Source organism: Nothobranchius furzeri, chromosome 9 (assembly GCF_043380555.1).
Source record: "Nothobranchius furzeri strain GRZ-AD chromosome 9, NfurGRZ-RIMD1, whole genome shotgun sequence".
In the NCBI taxonomy this organism is placed as follows: Eukaryota; Metazoa; Chordata; class Actinopteri; order Cyprinodontiformes; family Nothobranchiidae; genus Nothobranchius; species Nothobranchius furzeri.
In genome coordinates, this window is record NC_091749.1 from 37,314,552 (window position 1) to 37,336,343 (window position 21,792).

Below are 21,792 nucleotides of genomic sequence, written 5' to 3' on the forward strand. Positions count from 1 at the left end.
AGAACATAACAGCTTCTTAAATAAGACTAAAGGACACAGATTTAAGCAGGAGCACATTTTATTGCTTATGAATGAAATAAATAAAAATGCAGTTAAGCTAGTCCTGGTTAGATTCATAAAGAGTTTATGGGAAATGCAGATGTTTTCCTTTCACACGAGGGAGGGATTCACTCCAGCGTGTTTTAATACTGAACTTCTCACGTATTCGGTTTGTGTTTTAGCCAGAACATTCCCAGCTGTCGTCCTATCCCAGGTCTTTTTGTTTGCCTTTAATTTGTCCAGGAGCTTTGGTTTTCCCTTTAGCTCGTCAGTTCTCCCGCCTGAAGCTCAGAAAACAAATTCTGTGTTTTCCCAAAAGTTTCAAACTCTTCTTTTAAATGCAAAATACCTTTCAAGCCCTTACTGCACAGTGTTTCACACACACAACAGATTTGATAGCAGCAGCAGTTCACACACACCATTAATACATACAGCATACTGACTAAAGTGCACATTTAATGATTAGCAAACAAATATAAGCATCAGTTATCCCGTTCACATTTCACCAAAGCCCTTTTGTTTATTTGTAATGTAAATAAAATGGTGAGAGGAAACATGAAGCCCCAGATCTACGACACATTAACAAATGTATAAAATCTTAAAGCCAGCTTTAAACTCAAGATGGTAGAAATTTGCTTAGTGGATCTGCAGTTATTATAAAATAAATAATGCTGATCAGAAGAAAAGAGTATTTTTAGACAGAATCAGGTTCGTTTTTTGTCTTCTCCGCTTTTTTGTCTAAGATAAAAACCAAACCAAGATGAGAAGATCCTCAGTTATACAGAAACAGTCTGTTGGACATTTAGAAAGTACTAAAATCTTTCTGATAGCTCTAAGTTTTACTTTTAATTACCATTAGGTGTTCTCAAAAGGATTTGTCTCTTGAAGCTTGAATACATTTAAAGGTGTGGAAAACAGAAAAATAATTATTTCAAATTAAATTCACTCAGATTTCATGCAGGCAGGCTGAACATGAGAGTAGTCTCCTAATCTGTAAGTCGCTTTGGACAAAAGCGTCTGCTAAATACATGAACATAATCTCTTTGAAAATAGACGCTGGATTCACTTAACATTCATGGACTCACCCATCTTGACTCGCGACGGGGAAGGCTTTGGTCGGTTTAGGGTCTAGGACACAACAGAGAACGTCTTGACTGTTAGCATTAGCAACTCTGCCACACAGCAGAACTTCTCCAGGCTTTAGTTGTTTTTGGAGATGAAACAGCAACGCTGCAAAGCTAAAAAGTCAGTGGTAGAGTCACGCTGCTGTTTGCCAGTCAGAGGCGAGATGTCCAAATATCAGGAAATAAGACTCTGAATCCTGTCACCTTAAGCTCAGCTCTGATCTGGCTCACTTCTAGTTCCTGAAACCGGCACACTGGAGCTTCATCTTTTTAGAGAGCCGGTTCTTTTGGCTCAGCTTACCAAAAAGAGCCGGCTCTTTCGGCTCCCTAGTGGCTCCTCAGATTTTCTGTTGCGTAGAGTACATTTTTAACCAAAATAATGCTAAACTATATGTAAAATTATTTACTAATGTAAAAAAATGCAATATATCAAATATTTATCATTTCTATGGATTTAATAACTGAACACTTTAAGAAATCTACACTTTCCGACTGCTGGCGCTCATTTTCTCACAGTCTTCGCCGCACTCTCCTCTCTCTCGCTCTCCTTTTTCCTCCTCCTCCTCATTCTCTCTCGTCTCCCTCCACTCGCATGTTCTCTGCTGTGTGTCTGAATCTGATCCTCCCTCTTCCCCGCCCCTACTGCTCTGTGTGTGGACAGTCTGGACACGCAGTTACACATGGTGACCTGTAGCTTGCACCAAAGCAAGAGGGGAGGGGGAGGGGAGGGGACGGCTCCCAATGACGAGCCGGCTCCCATCGTTCACTTCAAAGAGCCGGCTCTTAGAGCCGGTTCGTTCGCGACGACACATCACTACTGCAGATGTATTGATTAAACAAGTGTTCCACACCTAAAGCTCATACAGAGAATAAAAACCAGCGGAAACCTTTTGGGAAAAGAGCTGAAACATCTTAAAGAATGTTAAAATGACTCTGAATGACTGAATGACTGAGAAATTACTCCAACACACTCGTCAAAAATAACCAAAAACTCTGACTTAGAACTAGAACTTAAAGGCATTTCTGGGACATTTTTTTCTTAACTTGACACAAAGTGAATTAGCTTGTTTCCACTAATGACAACTCGGGTCACGTGATCAGAGAAAGCCCATAGAACACATGCAGACGAAGAACTTAAATGTACGTGTGAAGCTCACACACAAAGTCTTGTGCTACGTCCAGTAGGACCTCTCAACGTCGGAGCTCAGCAGGCATACGGAGGAGGTTTCTCAAAGGGGCTGAATGAGGATGAGTAGAGGACGGGAGCGTTGGGAGTCAGCATGTAGCCTCCGGGGTCCTGGGTGGTTCCCTGAGGCTGTGGCTGGGTGGGAACCTGAGGGGGCTGCTGGTTCTGGTTGTCCTCAGAGGAACAAGAGCTGAGGCCTCCTTCAGACATCATCTGGGGAGTAGAAGGTGACTGGTAGTTGGTATGCTGTGGAGGAGGTAAAATGGGGAGGGAAATAACTGGAAGTTTTTATCTAAGGAGTGTTTTTTCATCTTTTCTGCAGCCAATGGAAAACCCCAAAAGATTTTTAAAACATTTTAAAAATATGTTTCTTTCAAAGCATCAAACAGATGCCCAGTTTTATCATAGCAAACATTTTGAGTTCTTTAACACTAATATTGTAAATTATAGGTGAAAAAAAAACAATTGGTTGTGTTTTACATTTAAGTAAGGCATCAGGGCTAGAGCTGCATCTTTTAGAGATCATCCAAATCTTTTAGCATCAGGTTTGATTTGCATTTTTTTGCAGAAAACGTTAAATTGAGATAATCACCACATTGGATTCAACCCAACTGTTATGTTGAAGGAACCATTTTGCATGATCCCATCTTCAGAGGCTTTTTCATTTTTGGTCACCGGTGTAGATACGGAGCGCTTGGTTGGAGCCACCTACCTGCATGGGAATGGGATAGTTTGGGTAGGCTGGCAGGGCCTGTCCTGGGGGACAGAAACCGGTGTAGCTGAGCATGTGCTGGGTAGGGTTGTAGAGGATGTGAGGCGGTGGCGCCGGACTGGGAGCAACCGGACGAGCGGGCTTTTGCTGCAGGAAACAGCAGAGTTTCAGTTCTGGACCAAAAGGAGACTAGCTTCCTGTTTCAGAAAGATTTTCACATCTCCAACGTAGATCACTAAAATATTTGCTGACGAGGTTTAAACAATGTGAAGCATGAACTATAAACTTCAAAAAAGCCACAAAAATGATTAAAATGGTGAACGTTTGCCATCCACATGGGATATTACATTTCTTTCATTCCAAACTCAGACTGCAACTTTTTTACTCCAAAAGGTCGCCCTTGGCCTCCTGCTCACCGTATCTTTGTACGCTCCGAGGATGGCAGCAGTGATGATGCCCAAGAACAAACCGATAACGTTGAGCACCACCGAGGACCACAACAGCCGGTGCAGATGGATCACGTCCCAGCAGCTTCCAACCCCGGTGAACTCATAGTAGTGAGGGTTGTACTCGTTGCTGGAAGATGTGAACCAGGGATATATCATATGCCATAATACACAGATTTTTATGATTATTTATGTTCAAAACCTACTTTCAAAGCAACTGGCTGGAAAAAATGTGCACAACAGTCACTGACAGGTTCTTTTTTTAAATGATCAAGCAAAAATGTCAGTTTTGTATTTAATTGTTTTGATGTCCATTATTAGTTAATGTAATCCCTTAGGCTGCTCATTATGATCTCATAGTTAAAATATTTGCAAAAAACCAGAAATGTTTTATAAAGAAAACAATTTTCATAAAAGTTATTTGCTGAAAAATAGACAAGAATTAGTGAAGATTCTGATATCTATGATATGATGCTGTTTTTACCGCTTCCTCCTCTCTTCACTGTTTCCTCACTACCTAACACCATGAAGGGTGTGTAAAATGTAACACGTATGCAATGATTGGGTCCGAGCATCTCACTTGTCACAGTTGTACAGGTAGCAGCAGTAGCAGGTGTAGCTCCTCACTTTCAGGTCACAGGCTTTGTTGAAGGAGCGGCACGTCACCTTCAGGGATGAGTTTTAAAAAGGTAAATAAAGACAAAGAAACCTAAACTTTTTACATCTCAAACAATTTACAGAGCTTTCATAACCGTTTCAAAATTGGTGGTTGATTATAAAAAATAAAAAGACAAAAATGCAGCCTTGTTGTTGCAGTTACATATTTTAGCCACTAGATGTCACTGTTTGTCTTTTGACTGCATCTAAAACCTCTCAGGGCAAAACTAACACCTGAAATCATCCAGAAATGTGTTTTTAAACTTGTTTATCCATCTTATAGTGCGTATCTAGAAGGTGATTATAAGCAAGAGTCACCTCACTGTAGTAGTTGTCATATGCGTGTCCCGATCCACTGCTGTAATAGTAACACATGTCCTCTTGCACGGGTCGTATGTCCTGAAATTGTACAAATACTCATTAAAACAACTCACATACATCATGCAAAATCAGGGTCTAAAACACATTTGATTCATACTTTCATTTTCATAACTTGTCTTTATGGTTTCATGTCCGGCTTCTGATTTAAAGTCCTGTTTTTTGTCATTTGTTTCATTGTTTTTGGAGCACAGAAGGTTTCCATCTTGTGTCTACTCAAATTTTACATTATTTTTCACTGGTCACTTCATCGGTGGAGCTAGTGTCCATTGCCCAAAGCCAAACTGTGCAAATTATAGTGCTAGACATAATCTGCAAAGATTAGATAATTCAGATGATCAGTATCTGGAATTTAGATTCTTAAATATCTATACAACTTGTTAGACTCTAGAGAATTTCCTCATATGTTAACACAAAGTTAGTTGCCATTGGATTTTTTTAGAAAGGCAACCATTAATTTTATCAGTCTGAATGTTTCAGCATCTCAGCTTCACATTTCCTGATCCGATCTGATCTATGCACCTGCATCTCTGCAGCAAAAACTATTTAAAAACTGCTGCGTGCACACAACACTCACAATGAACTCCGAAGCAATGATCCCGTCCACGATGGCACAGAAAAAGGATGCTATGATTCCGATGCTGATGAAGATTATTGCTGCCACGAGCTTAAAGAGAGAAAAAAATACAGATCAGCAAAGGAAATGAAAAGTTATGTAGCCTATACAACTTGAACACACACACCGGCTCACTTTGACCTTCTAAAAAAAGACGAGAACACCCAAAAGATGAATATTAGGTCGACCTGAATCCATCATCTGAACAAACATTCTAAACTTCTTCTCAAACTTCACACAGGTAATCTTCCCATCTGCGGTGGAGTTTTGTCCTGATTGTTCATCTGCAGCGTCTGGGCTGCAGGACGATAAAGGAAATGTACAGCTTCTCGCTCTGCTAACGCAGAGGGGCTTTGTGGCTGATTTACAGGACAGAACCAACGTGCGGCGCAGGAAGACGGCCTCTTGTAGCTCTGAGGTCAATCTAATTCCCTCAGTCTGATACACACACAAATTCACATTGTTTCCTGGTCCAATCACTGATCAATAACCTTAAACCTGTACTTTTAGAGCAAGCTAATCACACGTACCCCTGGGTGGGATGCTGTAAGACTTGTGTGATTTCACACACTCAGCTCTGCAGAGCCAGCTGGGTGATCACAGATGTCCGATCGTAAAAATTTAGCACTCTGCATCCGCTACTGACGCTTTAATTGCCCCTTCAGGACCACAGCTTCTGTTCGGGAACCTTTCTTTTAATCAAAAATGGTGGCAGAAGATTGTCACATTGCTGTTTTGTAACTCTGACACTTACAGCAAGTAGAAGCCATTTTTTCTTAGGGTTAGTCTGGTTATTTACAGATGAGCTAGGATCAGTCAGTCCAACATTCAGTTAAGTAAACCACTAACCACTGACATATAATGGCAAGACTCAGGAACACAGGGAGTTGAAGCAGAAACAAAACAAATGCGACCTACTATGTGGCTTCAGCATGTTAATTATGGGGTAAAAAAGTATTTAGTCAGCCTTCAGTTGTGCAAGTTCTCCCACTCATAAAGATGAAAGAGGCTGTGGTTTTCATCATAGGTTTACCTCAACTTTGAGAGGCAAAATGAGAAAAATAAATCCAGAAAATCACATTGTCTGATTTTTAAAGAAATTATTTGCAAATTACGGTGGAAAATGAGTATTTGGTCAACTGAACTACCATATATACCATTTGTTGGCAATGATGGAGGTCAAACATTATCTGCAAGTCTTCACAAGGATTTCACACACACATGTTGCTGGTATTTTGGCCCATTCCTCCATGCAGATACCCGTCTAGAGCAATGATGTTTTGGGGCTGTTGCTAGGCAACAAAGACTTGCAACTCCCTCCAAAGGTTTTCTGTGGAGTTGAGATCTTCAGACTGGCTAGGCCACTCCAGGACCTTGAAATGCTTCTTGTGAAGCCACTCCTTCCTTACCCAGGCGGTGTGTTTGGGATCACTGTAATGCTGAAAGACCCAGCCATGTTTCATCTTCAGTGCCCTTGCTGATGGAAGGAGGTTTTTCAGTCAAAATCCAACAATACACTGCCCCATTCATGCTTTCCTTTACACGGATCAGTCGTACTGGTCCTTTTGCAGAAAAACAGCCCTACAGCATGATGTTTCCACCCTCATGCTTTACAATAGGTTTGTTGTTCTTCAGGATGCCACTCCGCATTCTTTCTCCTCCAAACACAAGTGGAGTTTTTACCAAAAGGTCTATTTTGGTTTCATCTGACCATATGACATTCTCCCAATCCTCTTCAGGATCATCCAGATCCGCTCTAGCAAACTTCAGATGGGCCTGCACATGAACTGACTTAAGCAGGGTGGCACATCTGGCACCGCAGCATTTGAGCCCCTGGCGTAGTGTGTTACTGGTTGTAGCCTTTGTAACTTTGGTCCCAGCTCTCTGCAGGTCCCCCCGTGTAGTTCTGGGATTTTTGCTCACCACTCTTATTATCCTTTTGACTACGGGGTGAGATCTTGTGTGAAGCCCTTGATCGAGGGAAATAATCAGTGGTCTTGTATGTTTTCCACTTTCTAATAATTGCACAGTTGATTTCTTCTCGTGCAGATTCAGTCTTCCCAGCCTGGTGCAGGTCTACATTTCTGTTTCTGCTGTCCATTCACAGCTCGTTGGTCTTGGTCCAAGTGGAGTTTGGAGTGTGACTGTTTAAGGTTGTGGACAAGTGTCTTTTCTACAGATAACAGGTGGCATTAATACAGGTAATGAGAGGAGGACAGAAGAGCCTCTCTGGTTTTACCCATTTGTTTTCTACTTTATTGTTTTTACCCTTTTTTCTCATGGACCGTGTTCGGCGCCTTGGGCTTCCCGACAGGGAAGGCACTTTATAAATAAAGCTTTGATTGATTGATTGATTGGTTGATTGATTGATTGATTGATTGATTGATTGGTTGATTGATTGGTTGATTGATTGATTGATTGATTGATTGATCCTCTTACATAAGAAGTTACAGGTCTGTGAGAGCCACAAATATTGCTTGTTTGTAGAAGACCAAATAATTAGTTTCCACCATAATTTGCAAATAAATCATTTAAAAATGTAACAATGTGATTTTCTGGATTGTTTTTCATTTTGTCTCTCATAGTTGAGGTATACGATGAAAACTACAGGCCTCTCTCATCTTTTTAAATAGGAGAACTTGAACAATTGGTGACTGACTAAATACTTTTTGCCCTGCTGTAAAAAACTGGAACATTTTACAACCAGAAAAGGCATTTTATGGTTTAACTTTGGCATAACAGGTGAACAGAAATGGTTAATCCATCTTTGTGTGTGATGATGTTCCATTATGTTTCTTAATTTTCCATGTGTGAGGACATATTGTGAAATTCCTTCTGTGTGGGCCAAAATCTGCATAAATTGTGCATACTTTTTATTAAAAGTTAAATCCTGTCAGGCTCATGACATATTTTCATTAAATTCAGTGTATTGCATAAATGAGACACAAGGAGGGAATGGTTATGGCATACAGTGGTGATTTTGTGACTTTCAAAGTTTCACTCCTACCCTTAATCTCTGAAAGTATCCATCAGAATGTATGTACTGCCCCCTAGCACCACTTTAATGCGTGATTTACATCAATATCTGGCAGGATTTTCTGTGATTTGTGTTTTTTTGTTGTTGCTGTTTTCAGATATAATAATTCAGAACCTTTTTTGATCACTTTACAAAAGAACTTTTTAAAAGAATTGTTGTCATCCTCTTTAAAGGACAAAATGTGATTTAACTTTGAAATGAGTGTTAGACAAGCATATTAATCATTCTTATTCTTATCATTGTTGTACTAAATCAACATTATTGTCACTCCAAACATGGATCAGATGGCAGCAGTAGCTCAGGAGGTAGAGCGGGTTGCCTCATGATCCAATGGGCTCGATTCCAGCTCCCGCCAGGGGTATCCTGCTGTTGTGTCCTTGGGCAAGACACTTCACCCAACTTGCCTGTGTTGGTGGTGATCAGAGGGGCCGACGGCGCCAAATGGCAGCCTCGCCTCTGTCAGACCTCCCCAGGGCGGCTGTGGCTACAAGTAGCTTACCATCACTAGCAGTGTGTGAATGTGAGTGTGTGTGAAAGAGTCTTTGGGTGTCTAGAGCGCTACATAAGTTCAATGCATTATTATTATTATTTATGATTGGATGAGAGCTTAATGTGGTGGCTTATGTGGTAAAGTATCATTGTACATAGAGGTGAAACTCGAAAAATTCTAATATAGTGCCAAAATCCATTTATTTCAGTTATTTATTTCAGTTCAGTTTAATTCAGACTTAAGACAAGTTTACACTTCTCCGTCTGCCTCGCCTTCTTACGTATTTTCTTTTGCATCATCATTCAACTCTGCAATCCCATCATCTTGCATGTCATTTAAACAAAAGGAAAATGCAAATTGTTAATGCACACTTGTGAAATCACATTGTTCACGTTTTATTCTGTTTGCTCACAGATCACTCAAATTTATTACGTATTTTTGTTTAGCGTTGGAGAGGTAATGCAGTCTGGGCACACTGGGTAGTGCTTCCAATGGCTTAAAAATCCCAGAATCAATAGGTATCATTAACATTAACTAGGTCTATAAATTTATGAAATTACATCACATCAAATAAATAAATGCATTGCTGAGGAAGCTTTTTCTGTGTTCATTGGTTTTTAATTTGTCAGAGTGGGAAAACAGCCAACATCCAGTGAAATAGAGCAGCTCTGGAGATCCTGCGAGAATTTTAAAAATGACATTTCAAAAAGCAATAACTGATGAAGATTAAAGAGACATTTTTATGATTTTTTCCTTCACCAGTGACCAAACTCTTCACAATTTGTCTTTTTTGGGGGTAGTTTTTATGTTTTTCATTGATTTTTGCAAACTGTTGTACAAACTACTCTCTCCTGTGCATGAAAATCACTAAATATTAAACAAATGAACCGAAAGTTGATTTAGTATCAGACTGGAACACACGTAGTCTTTAAGGGTGGTGTAAATGTTTAACAAAAACTGATCTGACTGAGCAGGAACAGAAACCTGAAAATGATGTTGGAACAAGATTTTGAAGTGAATTTTCTTCAGCAAAGTGAATAAAGAGTCAGGCTGAGGAAATGAGCATTTCCTGGCTGGCTTTATCAGCTGCCGGTCCAGACTCCTCACTTCATTAGCGGTTTAAATGACTCTGCTTTTATGGGCTGCTGGTGGGAGATGAGGCCAGCAGAGACAATAGAGCCTGACAACTGCATTACTTCAGATTACCTTGGCACCAGCTGCTAGGACATAAAACATCTCAGCCACTCAAACCACCAAACCTCCAAATGGAACTGAGTAATCATATAGTGTATGAGCGCACGCACGCACGCACGCACGCACGCACGCACGCACGCACACACACACACACACACACACACACACACACACACACACACACACACACACACACACACACGTTTGCCAGAAGATGGGACTTGATTTTATTTCTGCTACTTTTCAAATGTTTTATAAAAGTTAACCCTTCAATCCGAGTTACAAAATAATGATTAAAAATGGTTTAAAAACATAACTATTTATTGTCTAATGTTAATAAAACAACTATTTAGTAATCTGTTTAATTTTATTATGTAATTAAATAATTGCCCTGTGCCATCTGTAGATCATCCACTAGAGGGCAGTAGACATGTAAATGGAAGGTTCATGGTGAAAGTACTAATACTGACACTTTATCTAAATGCTTTAAGGTCAGAACCAAACGGCTTTACTGAATAATATTCACCAGGGAGTAAAATATTCAAAAGCTTCCTGGATCTTTCCTGTCCTCTCTTTAAATAAGTATAACTTAGTTTAAAAAGGCTGTAACTCAATGACTGCTTAATGTAAGATGAGCTTAGTTCAAACTCTGGCATGAAAGGACGTTCTCTGTTTTCTTTTTTTTTTTGAGTATCAGTCCTTAATAATGACCAGTAAGTTGTGTTTTGCTGCTGGTCTTGTAGACGATCGTACACACAGCATTACGGTCACTACGTTGTGTAGACCTGTTACACCAATCGGTGTCTCTACTGGTCTGGAAGTGCAGAAGCATCAGACTGACCATTTTAAAGTCGTCATCGTCTTCCTCCGCTTATCCGGGTCTGGGTCACGGGGGCAGCATCCCAACTAGGGAGCTCCAGAATGTCCTCTCCCCGGCCACCTCCACCAGCTCCTCCGGCAGGACCCCAAGGCGTTCGCGGACCAGATTGGAGATGTCATCTCTCCAACGTGTCCCGGGTCGACCCGGGGGCCTCCTGCTGGCAGGACATGCCCGAAACACCTCCCCAGGGAGGCATCCAGGAGACATCCTGACCAGATGCCCAAACCACCTCAATTGACTCCTTTCAATCCGGAGGAGCAGCGGTTCTACTCCGAGTCCCTCCCGAATGTCCGAGCTCCTCACCCTATCTCTAAGGCTGAGCCCGGCCACCCTATGGAGGAAACTCATTTTGGCCGCTTGTAACCGCGATCTCGTTCTTTCGGTCATTACCCAAAGCTCATGACCATAGGTGAGGATTGGGACGTAGATTGACCGGTAAATCGAGAGTCTGACTTTCTGGCTCAGCTCCCTCTTCACCACGAAAGATCGGCTCATCGTCCGCATCATTGCAGACGCCAAACCAATCCACCTGTCGATCTCCCGATCCCTCATACCCTCACTTGTGAACAAGACCCAGAGATACTGAAACTCCTCCACTTGAGGTAGGACCTCTCTCCTGACCCGGAGTTGGCAAGCCACACTTTTCCGGTCGAGAACCATGGTCTCAGATTTGGAGGTGCTGATCCTCATCCCAGCCGCTTCCCACTCGGCCGCAAACCTACCCAGCAAGAGCTGAAGGTCAGAGCTGGATGAAGCTAGGAGGACCACATCATCCGCAAAAAGCAGAGACGAGATTCTCCTGCCACCAAACTCGACACACTCCACACCACGGCTGCGCCTAGAAATTCTGTCCATAAAGGTAATGAACAGAACCGGTGACAAAGGGCAGCCCTGGCGGAGTCCAACCCTCACTGGAAACAGGTCCGACTTACTACCGGCTATGCGGACCAAACTCAACAGCTGCCTCAACAATCGCAGAGTGGAACAAGGCCCATTCGGAGTCAATGTCCCCCACTGCTCTCGGGACGCGGTCAAAGCTCTGCTGGAGGTGGGAGTTGAAGACCGTCTTGACAGGTTCTTCTGCCAGGCGTTCCCAGCAGACACTCACTATGCGTTTGGGTCTGCCAGGTCTACGCGGCATCTTCCCCTGCCATCTGATCCAACTCACCACCAGGTGGTGATCAGTTGACAGCTCCGCTCCTCTCTTCACTCGGGTGTCCAAAACATATGGCCGCAGGTCAGATGATACGACTACAAAGTCTATCATCGACCTGCAACCTAGGCTGCCCTGGTACCAAGTGTACCGATGGGCATCCTTATGTTCGAACATGGTGTTCATTATGGCCAAACTGTGGCTTGCACAGAAGTCCAATATCGAAACACCACTCGAGTTCAGATCAGGCGGGCCGTTCCTCCCAATCACACCCCTCCAGGTCAAGCTGTCATTGCCCATGTGAGCATTGAAGTCCCCCAGCAGGACAATGGAGTCTCCTGATGGAGCACTATCTAGCACTTGTCCCAGGGACTCCAGAAAGGGTGGGTACTCTGAACTCAAATTTGGCCCATGAGCACAACAACAGTCAGGACCCGTTCCCTGACCCGAAGGCGCAGGGAAGCTACCCTCTCGTCCCCCGGGGTAAACCCCAACACACAGGCAGAGAGTCTTGGGGCTAACAAAAAGCCAACCCCAGCCCTTCGCCTCTCACCCGGAGCAACTCCAGCAAAGGAGAGTGTCCAACCCTTCTCAAGGACTTGGGTTCCAGAACCAGTGCTATGTGTCGAGGTGAGTCTGACTATATCTAGCCGGTACCGCTCAACCTCTGCCACAAGCTCCTGCTCCTTCCCCACCAGCGAGGTGACGTTCCATGTCCCAAAAACCAGTTTTCTTGTCCGTGGATCGGACCGCCAAGGCTCCCGCCTCGGTCTGCCACCCGATCCACATTGCACTGAACCCTTCATGTTCCTCCTGCGGGTTGTAGGTCTGCAGTTGGATGAGCCCATGTATCCGGTTCGGGCTGGGCCCGGCCGGGCCCCATGGGCAAAAGCTCGGCCACCAGGTGCTCGCTCACGGGCCCCAACCCCAGGCCTGGCTCCAGGGTGGGACCCTGGTAACCCTCCAGGCCGGGTACTCCAACTCTTTGATTGTATATCCATGAAAGATCCTCTGAACCGTTCTTGGTCTCACCCTTCACCAGTAGCGGTTTTAGGCACGGGCAGACAGGGCAGTTGCCCGGGGCGGCATTTTTTCATGACACAAAAGGGGCGCACAAGCACGGAGTAAAAAAAAAAAAAAAAAAAAAGGAAATCTGCGCGCACCGAGGTTTTCTATTATCTTTCATATGACAGTGTCTGGACTGGAAACAGCAAGTTGGCGCCCCCTGCAGCTGCAGGCGCTCCTGCTGACTGAGAACGTTCACGTGCACCGTGTGTCTATGAAGAACAGGAAGGGGAGGGGTGCGGCGGGGGAATTCACCTCTGTGTCTTTCCCAAATGAAATGAGAGTGCAGGGGCTGAATCAACTGTATTAACATGGCTAAAGTCAATCACATCTTAACGTTCTTTCATATTTCATTCATAATATCATAAACACAGGCCTATCATTCTTTCAGGTTTCTCTGAATTGTGTGAAATGGCCGAATAAAAAAAGGAAAAACAAAACGATTTTGTGGTCACTCCCATCAAGGTCAAATAGTTTAGTCCTGACCAAAGGAAACTTACTGAGTCAGGAGCCAAATAGAAGAGATGAACATAAAAAGGCTAAAACCACCAGGTGCCCCATTCAGGGGAAAAAGAAAAAAGAAAAAAGAGGAGAAAGATAAAGGTATGTAGCTGTCATGATGCATGTTTTCAATTTTTTGAACCAGTTAACTGGGATTTTAACGGTTAAATTCGGTCAACTAGTTGCTAACAGAGCTAATAGGGCTGAAATATTGAAACGAATATTCAAATGGTTCGAAAAAAGTCCTTGAATTGTTTTTTAATGATTCAAACTAGGATTTGTTAAATGCTCGCTGCAGCCTGTGGCCTGCCTGAACAACAACTAACACATGTTGATCATGTTCACATAATAATAAATAAAAGAACTCTACAAGCAGAAGAAAACTCCTCAGTCACCACTAACTATCCTGTTTATTTATTGCAGATGGCTGCACTGATTATTTTTACATGATTTTTTCTGTAAAAGTTGGCATTTTTGGTAGTCTACAGTTTTTTATGTCAGTTTAAATTACAATTTCAGAGGCAATTCTAAAATATTATGGATCATGATAAAGATCTATTGGACATCTACCCCAACTTTTGGACTGCTCTGCCAGTCACTGTGGCTCCAGCTGAGAGGAGCTTTTCAAAACTTGATCAAGTCATACCTGAGGTCATCTATGTTTCAGGGGCGGCTCACTAACCTGGCTCTGATTAGTATCAATCACTCAGTAGGGGAGCAGATTTCATATGATGACATTATTGATGACTTTGCATCAAGGTTAGGTTTTAATTTTAGTTTGTGTTTTCTGTTCTAAGTGCAATGCTGTAGTGATTATCTTTAGTTTGTTATGTGTGAAATATTTTTGCTATTTAGAATATTTATTATATATTATGTTCATATATTCTTAATATTTAGTTATTGTTTGTTTTTGTATATTTGATTCTATACATTTTGATACAGTGTATAATGTATAGTGCTTACATTCTGACAACTTCATAGTAATTAATGTAAATATGCAACTTAGAAAAATGAATGTTCAATAGTCGTTCTAATAAAACATGCCTGTTTGTAGAAAACATGAGTGTGTTCGTGCAGGTGGGGTTGTGTGGTGGTGGTGGGGGGGAGGTGGTTGGGGGGGGGGGGGGGCGCTCAAAGGGGGCCTCGCCCAGGGAGTAATTCGATGTAGAACCGCCACTGCCCTTCACCTAGGACCAATTTGTCATGGGAGACCCTACCAGGGGCACAAAGTGCCCCAGACAACATAGCTCCTAGGATCATTAGGGCATTCAAGCTCCTCCACCACGATAAGGTGACGGTTCAAGGAGGAGTCATTTTAAAGTAACATTCTTAATCCACAACTTTAAACCCAACATTTTCCAGCTATAATTTGTATTTTTATTACTTTTCATAAAGAATCTCAGTGAATATTTATTCTTATAATAAGGATTTTAAACTCTCACACTGCTAGTACCAATTTCCACCTCCTAACCCACAGAATCACAGCAATAGGAGACTAAGAAGCTCATGATAAAACGTTTAGAGAAGCGGAGACATAAATGACAAATAGATAAAGACACCAGGGGGAAGTTTATGGCCTCAGTAAAGATATCTATCGGTTTATGTAACTGAAGTCGCTGACCGCTGCAAAGTCCTCTTCTGCTCACTGGGCCAGTGTCCAATCGGGACCACAGCTGGGAGTGCTGCTAATAAGAAGTGATCGTGCCTTAGTCTGCTGGGTAATATACAGCCATTTGAGGGGTTTGAGTCTCCGAAATGCAAGGTGACCATGAGAATGGCGGTGTGTGAGATGCAGTGGATAGAACACGAGCCACATGAAGTGTTTAATCATAAAAATATCTCAGAGGATCGGATCAGTGAAGCTTTTTATCAGTGTCTCTGTAAAACCACAGAGAAAAGGATGATATTTATTATTTGTGAATGCATTGATCCTCTTTTCTGTCATCGGTGTAACATGAGACCCCCGTTAGTTAAAATGGTGTCTGACACTATAATTTAACTTTGATTATGAAGCTTGAATCATACTGCGCAAAGATGATTTCCAGTTTATTAATTGCTAACTAGAACTTGACGTTTTAACCAAACAAACAAAAAAAAAGATTGGTTTTCTTTGTCTTTTAGGGGTAAAACAATCTCAATACTGCAACAGGACACAAACTCAACCTTCAAAGCAGAGAAACAACACATGTGAGCATTTCCAGGAACTAGAAGTGAGCCACATCACAGCTGAGTGTCAGACGTCAGGTTTTGGAGTCTTATTTCCTGATATTTGGACATCTCGCCTCAGATTGGATAGCAGCAATGTGACTCTGTCACTGACTTGCAACAGGGATATTTTTTTCTCCACAAATTATATAAGTCTGGAGGAGCTTCAGCTGTGTGGTGAAGTTGCTAATGCTAAAGGTTAGCTTCTACTAGCCCAGATGTTCAGCAACAGCCTTTCCCACCGCCACTCAACATGGGTGCGTCCATTAATGTTAGGGGAGTGAGGTAGATCCAGGGGCGTGTCTAGAAGGGGGCTGGCCGACAGTAAAACATCTAACATATAATCAATGAAAACATAAAATCTAAAGCATATAAACAATAAAATCTCTAATTGAAGATGACATTTGGAAGTTTATTCTTTTTCTAATGTTTTAGTATTTTCAGCATTAAACTGAGCTTGGTTCACGCTCCAAAACCTTTCTAAAATTCAGATAATGAGACTATTGGGTTTAAAATAAACAACAAACCAGACCAGACATTTAATTTCTTGTTGATGTTATTTCATTGATATTTTTATTTTTTCATTGACATTAGATTTAAAAGCTCACATATTTCTGTTGTTAGTTGAAAAATATTTAAATAATTACAAATCAACAAAATAGTTCAAATGCACTAAAATGCCTGGAAATGACATTTACTTCAGCCAAAGTGCACCCTCCTCTCTTTTCAAATAGAAACCTAACTTTACAATGTCAGAGGAAGTCCCAATTTTATCACGATAAATGTATTCATTTACACATGGAAAAATGTGATTGATTATTATTGATGAAAGTGCTCTGTTAGTATTGTGCTTTGACTTTATTTTTGTTTAGTAACCAATTAGATTAGGATTAATAAATTGTAATTATGTAAAAAAATCTATTTAACTTTTTTTTCAAAGTTACGAGCTGTTTACATTTTCAAATCCTAGTGCTTTACCATCTATTTTCTATCAGAAGCTAATGCAGGAGATAGGTGTAGGAGACTATTTTCATGTTCAGCCTGCATGAAAAACTCAGACTGACAAATTTTAATCAGAAATAACATTTTAAAAATGATTTTTCAGTGTTCCACACCTTTAAGAGAGGATTTCTTTCATCATTTCTCAACTACGTCATATCAGTTTATGTTAAAAACTTGTCATTAAGCTTTAGATAAAATCCAAGAATGTTACGTAAACTCAGGTTTGATTAATGCTTCATTATTATAATGCATTCACTAAATCTTCATTGTTGACTTGTATTTGTGTGTATTTTGTTTATTTTTACAGCATCTCCAAAAAAGACAATCTACATATTTTAGATGCCAGAAAACTTCCTTATAAGTCCATTACAATTTTCTAGACACATAAGGAACTAATGTCCAACAGCAGTAAACATTTAATCACTGTTAACATTTCAAACCACATTAACATCCCCATCTGATTCGTTATGAGGTCAGAGGACCAAATGAACAGAGCCAAGCGACCCAGGAAGCACAGGAACAAGCCCCGGAGCTCTCAGGTGTCTCCAGCTTTGTGCTACTGTTAGTTTTTCTTTAATGAGCTCCTCGGCTGTGCCGACCAGCTCTCGTGTTACCTTGTGGGCATCAGATGCTGGAGGGAAGAATTAGACACCTGTGTGAGAACGAACATCGTGTCTCTGAGGAGACACCGTAGACCAGCGCCTGTGCAGCAGTAATCACATTAATGTTTAACGAAGAAAAACAGGAGTGATGCCAGGGCAGCCAGGATGCAGCAGGTTGTGGTCGCTCACCTGCGTTCATCTAAGAAAACATGCTCTTTCATGTTGATTAGATAGAAAGGCAGATGAGATTATTTAGACTTTTTGCATTAACAGCAATAGGTAGAGTGCATTTGTTGGATATTGTGACAGTGGATCGCTGTCACACCCAATACTTGATGGATCTGCTGATCTTATACTTATAATTGGAATGAGACACATTCATGGGGTATTCAAATATATTTATTATTTGTAGATTGATTAGCAGGTGATCATGTGTGAAAAGTAAGATATTTGTTGATATGTGGAACAAGGAAATGACTGTGGAACAAACATTTGTATTTTGGGCATGTTTTGCCTTTCCTGTTTCCTGTCAGCAGGTGTGTGAGCAAAATAGTCTCTGAGGGCTTGTGCACCTTTTATAGCTATCAGAGGGGTATACCGAGAGGAGGATTGAAAGTGTGATTGGGGATATTTTAATACTGTGGGAAGTATTGATGTATGTGAACTACTGTTTATTTATAGAGAAGTATGTAGAGTGTAAATATTTTAAGTAACTATGATTGTATATATTTATTAGCTTTCCTATTTAGTGATGAGGTTTTAGGTGAAGGTTTATCCCAATTAGTGAGATGCATAAAAGCTGATGTCACTGAGAAAATGAGAGGTGTGTGGGGGATGTTGAAGTCTGTGCAGCGAAAGAAAGAAAGAAAGAAAGAAAGAAAGACAGACAGAAAGAAAGAAAGAAAGAAAGACAGACAGACAGACAGAAAGAAAGAAAGAAAGAAAGAAAGAAAGAAAGGAAGAAAGAAAGAAAGAAAGAAAGAAAGAAAGAAAGAAAGAAAGAAAAAGAAAGACAGACAGACAAAGAAAGGAACACCATTTTCATGTCCTCTGGTTTATGATGCTACTCTGCTAATGGATTGCTTCCGAGGACTGGTCAGCCAAGCTAACAGATATGCGTCACATAAACTCATTCAGCGCGACCTGAGCCACTCTGATCTCCACCACATGAAAAATTCACAGCGGACAAACTCATGTACAGATTCGGGGAACATTCTGTTTTCACACCAAGAACATTCTTTTAGTCTCCAGAAATTGGCAAAGATCCAAAATCATGATTTTAAAAATGCATCCTCATTTAAACACGCTCGAGCTTTTGTTTTTGGCTTTTGTTAAGCAAATAAGGAGATAGTTACACTTAATTAAAGAATCACTACTAATACAAACACTTACTATTATTATTACTTTTATTAGTATTTGCCCAAAGCTTGTGCTGTCTTCTCAAACTCCAGTGAGTTGCTATAGATGGCTGCTTCTTCCTGCTAAAGGGGGATTTTCCTCTCCATTGTCGCTACATGCTTGCTTAGTATGGGGATTGCTGTAAATTCTCTCCCACAACAAGTCAGTGACTCGATGCAGTCTTGATTTTCTTACATAGTAATTGGCATAATGAACTGAATTGGCGCTTTATGAATAAACTCAATAACAGCAACTCAGAATTTCCTGTTTCTCAGGATCCTTATCTAGTCAATCAACTAAAGGAAAGGTCATATAAAAATAAGAAAAAAGGCATTTATGTAAACTAAAAACAAATAATTTCACTTAAGCGCCGTCATTAAAATGAGTTGAACATGCTAACTAGTACATTAAGGATAGGGAACGTATCACTGGTGTCCTCCTCGGACCAGATTAGTCTCATGCTGGGTTTCAGGTGCTGTAAATCTGATACTGACTGTCCTACTTAAATGTCAAACAGTAGCTTCTGGTTGCAACCGGCCAGTTACCTGTGTTGTATTTGACTGTCACATGGCTATGGTCACAAACTGGTTGGCGTTGGCCTTAAAATGATTCAAGGTCAGTTTAGAAGCCGTCTTAAACCAGAATTTCTCTCTGAGAAATTAAATGTTGGATTGACTTTAAAAAATTGGGTCAGCTGGTTCCAAAAAACCTAGCTGCTTAAATGTAGCGTAATATAGATGGTCATACATTGTTATAATAAAAGTAAACGTACACTTTGTCCTTTGGAGTCAAACACACTGTTTTCACAACAGCGCCTTGGGCTTCCCGATAGGGTTGCGGAAGGCGCTTTATAAATAAAGCTTTGATTGATTGATTGATTGATTGATTGATTGATCAATTGATTGATTGATTGATTTATTGATTGATTGATTGATTGATTGTTCACAAGGACTCTGAGCTGCAGACGTAATAGTCTCTGAGCCGATGCTTTCTCAGAGGGACAGAATGATATTATTTCGGCTCCTGCCTAAAATAAAGGATCTCTTCCAGCATCGGACCAATACTAATACAATTTTTGCTCATGTCATTGAAGTCCTGAGACAAATTTCCCCAACCACAAATCAAGTCATGTATGCTAACACAGGCACAAGGACCATGAACTCATTATGCCGCCATCAAGTAATCTGATTTGTTTCTTGCTCACAACAGAGCAATTTCCTGTAAACAGTTTGGAAAATTTGCAAAGTGTGTAATATAATCCTGTAATCTGTGTTATATATGTCCTGTTTTCCAGGAACAAGGCCTCGTTTATAGATGGTGACACTCATAAAGCACACAGAGCTGATACAAATCACCTTGACACCAAGCAAGAAGTGGGATGCATTCCCAATTTGCAAATATTGTTTTATATCCCTAAGTCATGAAAAAAACAGTGAAAATGTAATGTTTTTGCCTCTTTTTGAGCACAAATGAGGTTATTAGTTTAAAAGAAAATGTCAAATGATTTGACTTAAGGACTGATTTAAAAAATAAAACTATAATAATGATACAAAAACAACTAGTAGAATTATGTTTTTCACTTAACAGAATTGAAAAGATTAAATGCTGTTTTTCATTAAAAAATGATTACGTTATTGAGGGGATTCAAAAACAGCTGTAACAGTTTAGGGTTAGGGTTTAAATACATGATGCTACATAAAGTACTGGTAAGTTTTAGAGTGAATAAAACTGGTTGCATTAAAACTGTACAACAAACTCACCATGGGTCTGCGGTTTTCCACCAGGTGGATGCCAACAATTCCCAGAAAGGCGCCAAAACTGAGCTGAAAGGTAAAAGTGGACCATTACAACACTAGAAATGAAACTCTGGTCCACAAGGGTCACAGTCACTCACCGTGATGCCAGAATAATATCCGGAAACAGGAACATTGTCGGTGCGGGTGACAGCGATCAGACCGATGGTTAGAATCACCAGAGACAGAACCAGCAGGGACACGGTCACCCAGAGAGCAGTTCTCCCTCGACGACGGTACAGCACTGAAGGGAGGAGAAAAATACTGATACAGGAAGCTTTATTGTAATTTTACACATTTGTAATAGAAATCCCTGATGACAGAAATGTGTAAAACCTTTTTTTTCCAGTTTAGAATTGAAATAAAATTTAAAAGCTTATTTTTTAGAGATTAAAAGAGCTTAAGTTTACAATAATAATCTCCATGTCTTTTGTTTGATTCTTTGCCTCATAATTTTTCATTAAAAATTGCTTTGTGGTCAATTTTTTTGAACAATTAAAGTGAGATTAATCAAGATTAATTAATCACAAAGCCTATAAGTAATTTGATTATTTTTTTAATCGAGTCCCACACCTAGTGTGTGTGTGTGTGTGTGTGTGTGTGTGTGTGTGTGTGTGTGTGTGTGTGTGTGTGTGTGTGTGTGTGTGTGTGTGTGTGTGTGTGTGTGTGTGTGAGAGAGAGAGAAATTGTCATTTTCAGAATTTTATTCAACAAAACTAATCAATATCAAGCTGTGAAATAAATTCCAAACTGAACTCTTTGTTTGTTCTGTTAATTAAAGCAGTCAAAGGTGCAGTTTCCATTCAGACAGATGCTAAAATAAAGGACTCCAGGAAAAGTAAATTAAAGAATTATCATTTTTAAAAGGCTGAAGCGGTACCTGTCGTATCCGACGTTTCTGTGGCTGTTTGCTGAGGTGTCTGCGTCGCTTCAGGCTGTTGCTGTTGCTGCATGTTGACTCAGGTGGGATGACTTGGATCTGAAATAAAAACTCAGATCTGGCAGCTCTTGGTGGTGTGTCAGTGCTTTTATCTCCTGTTGCTTCAAAATAAAGTCCTGGTCCTCCAGGAAATGAGAAGATAGGTCTGTATTTACAATCCACAGTTCTCATTGACAATTAAAGAAAAGCAAAACAGATTTAATAGTAAATTGGAACAGAGCAGACTGTGAGACCTCAGCATGGTTCAACTTAACTTGAAGCCTGAAAGAAAGAGAGACAGGGAGCGAGGTAAAGATCAAACCAATCAGCTCCCAGCGTTCACCTCAGTGATGAATTATTAAACTGTTTCGGTTTTATAAGTTTCCACAGCTTTA

The 21,792-nt window shown here is 40.8% G+C and overlaps 1 protein-coding gene across 2 annotated transcripts; it reads right to left on the bottom strand.

Annotated features, from left to right (window-relative positions):
- Positions 1 to 40: 40 nt before the first annotated feature.
- On the bottom strand, positions 41 to 21,685 carry LOC107381623 (transmembrane protein 255B). 2 transcript variants are annotated; one of them, XM_054732418.2, is made up of 9 exons: positions 21,359 to 21,685; positions 20,580 to 20,722; positions 20,446 to 20,508; positions 5,120 to 5,209; positions 4,483 to 4,563; positions 4,088 to 4,173; positions 3,478 to 3,637; positions 3,062 to 3,208; positions 41 to 2,562 (listed from the first exon to the last, which is right to left on the bottom strand). In XM_054732418.2, the coding sequence occupies exons 1-9, from the start codon at positions 21,429 to 21,431 to the stop codon at positions 2,368 to 2,370; spliced, it is 1,038 nt and encodes a 345-aa protein (XP_054588393.2). In that variant the 5' UTR covers positions 21,432 to 21,685; the 3' UTR covers positions 41 to 2,367. The 2 variants fall into 2 exon arrangements, with proteins under 2 accessions (XP_054588393.2, XP_054588392.2); XM_054732417.2 differs by having other exon boundaries at positions 41 to 2,595; positions 21,359 to 21,684.
- Positions 21,686 to 21,792: the final 107 nt, after the last annotated feature.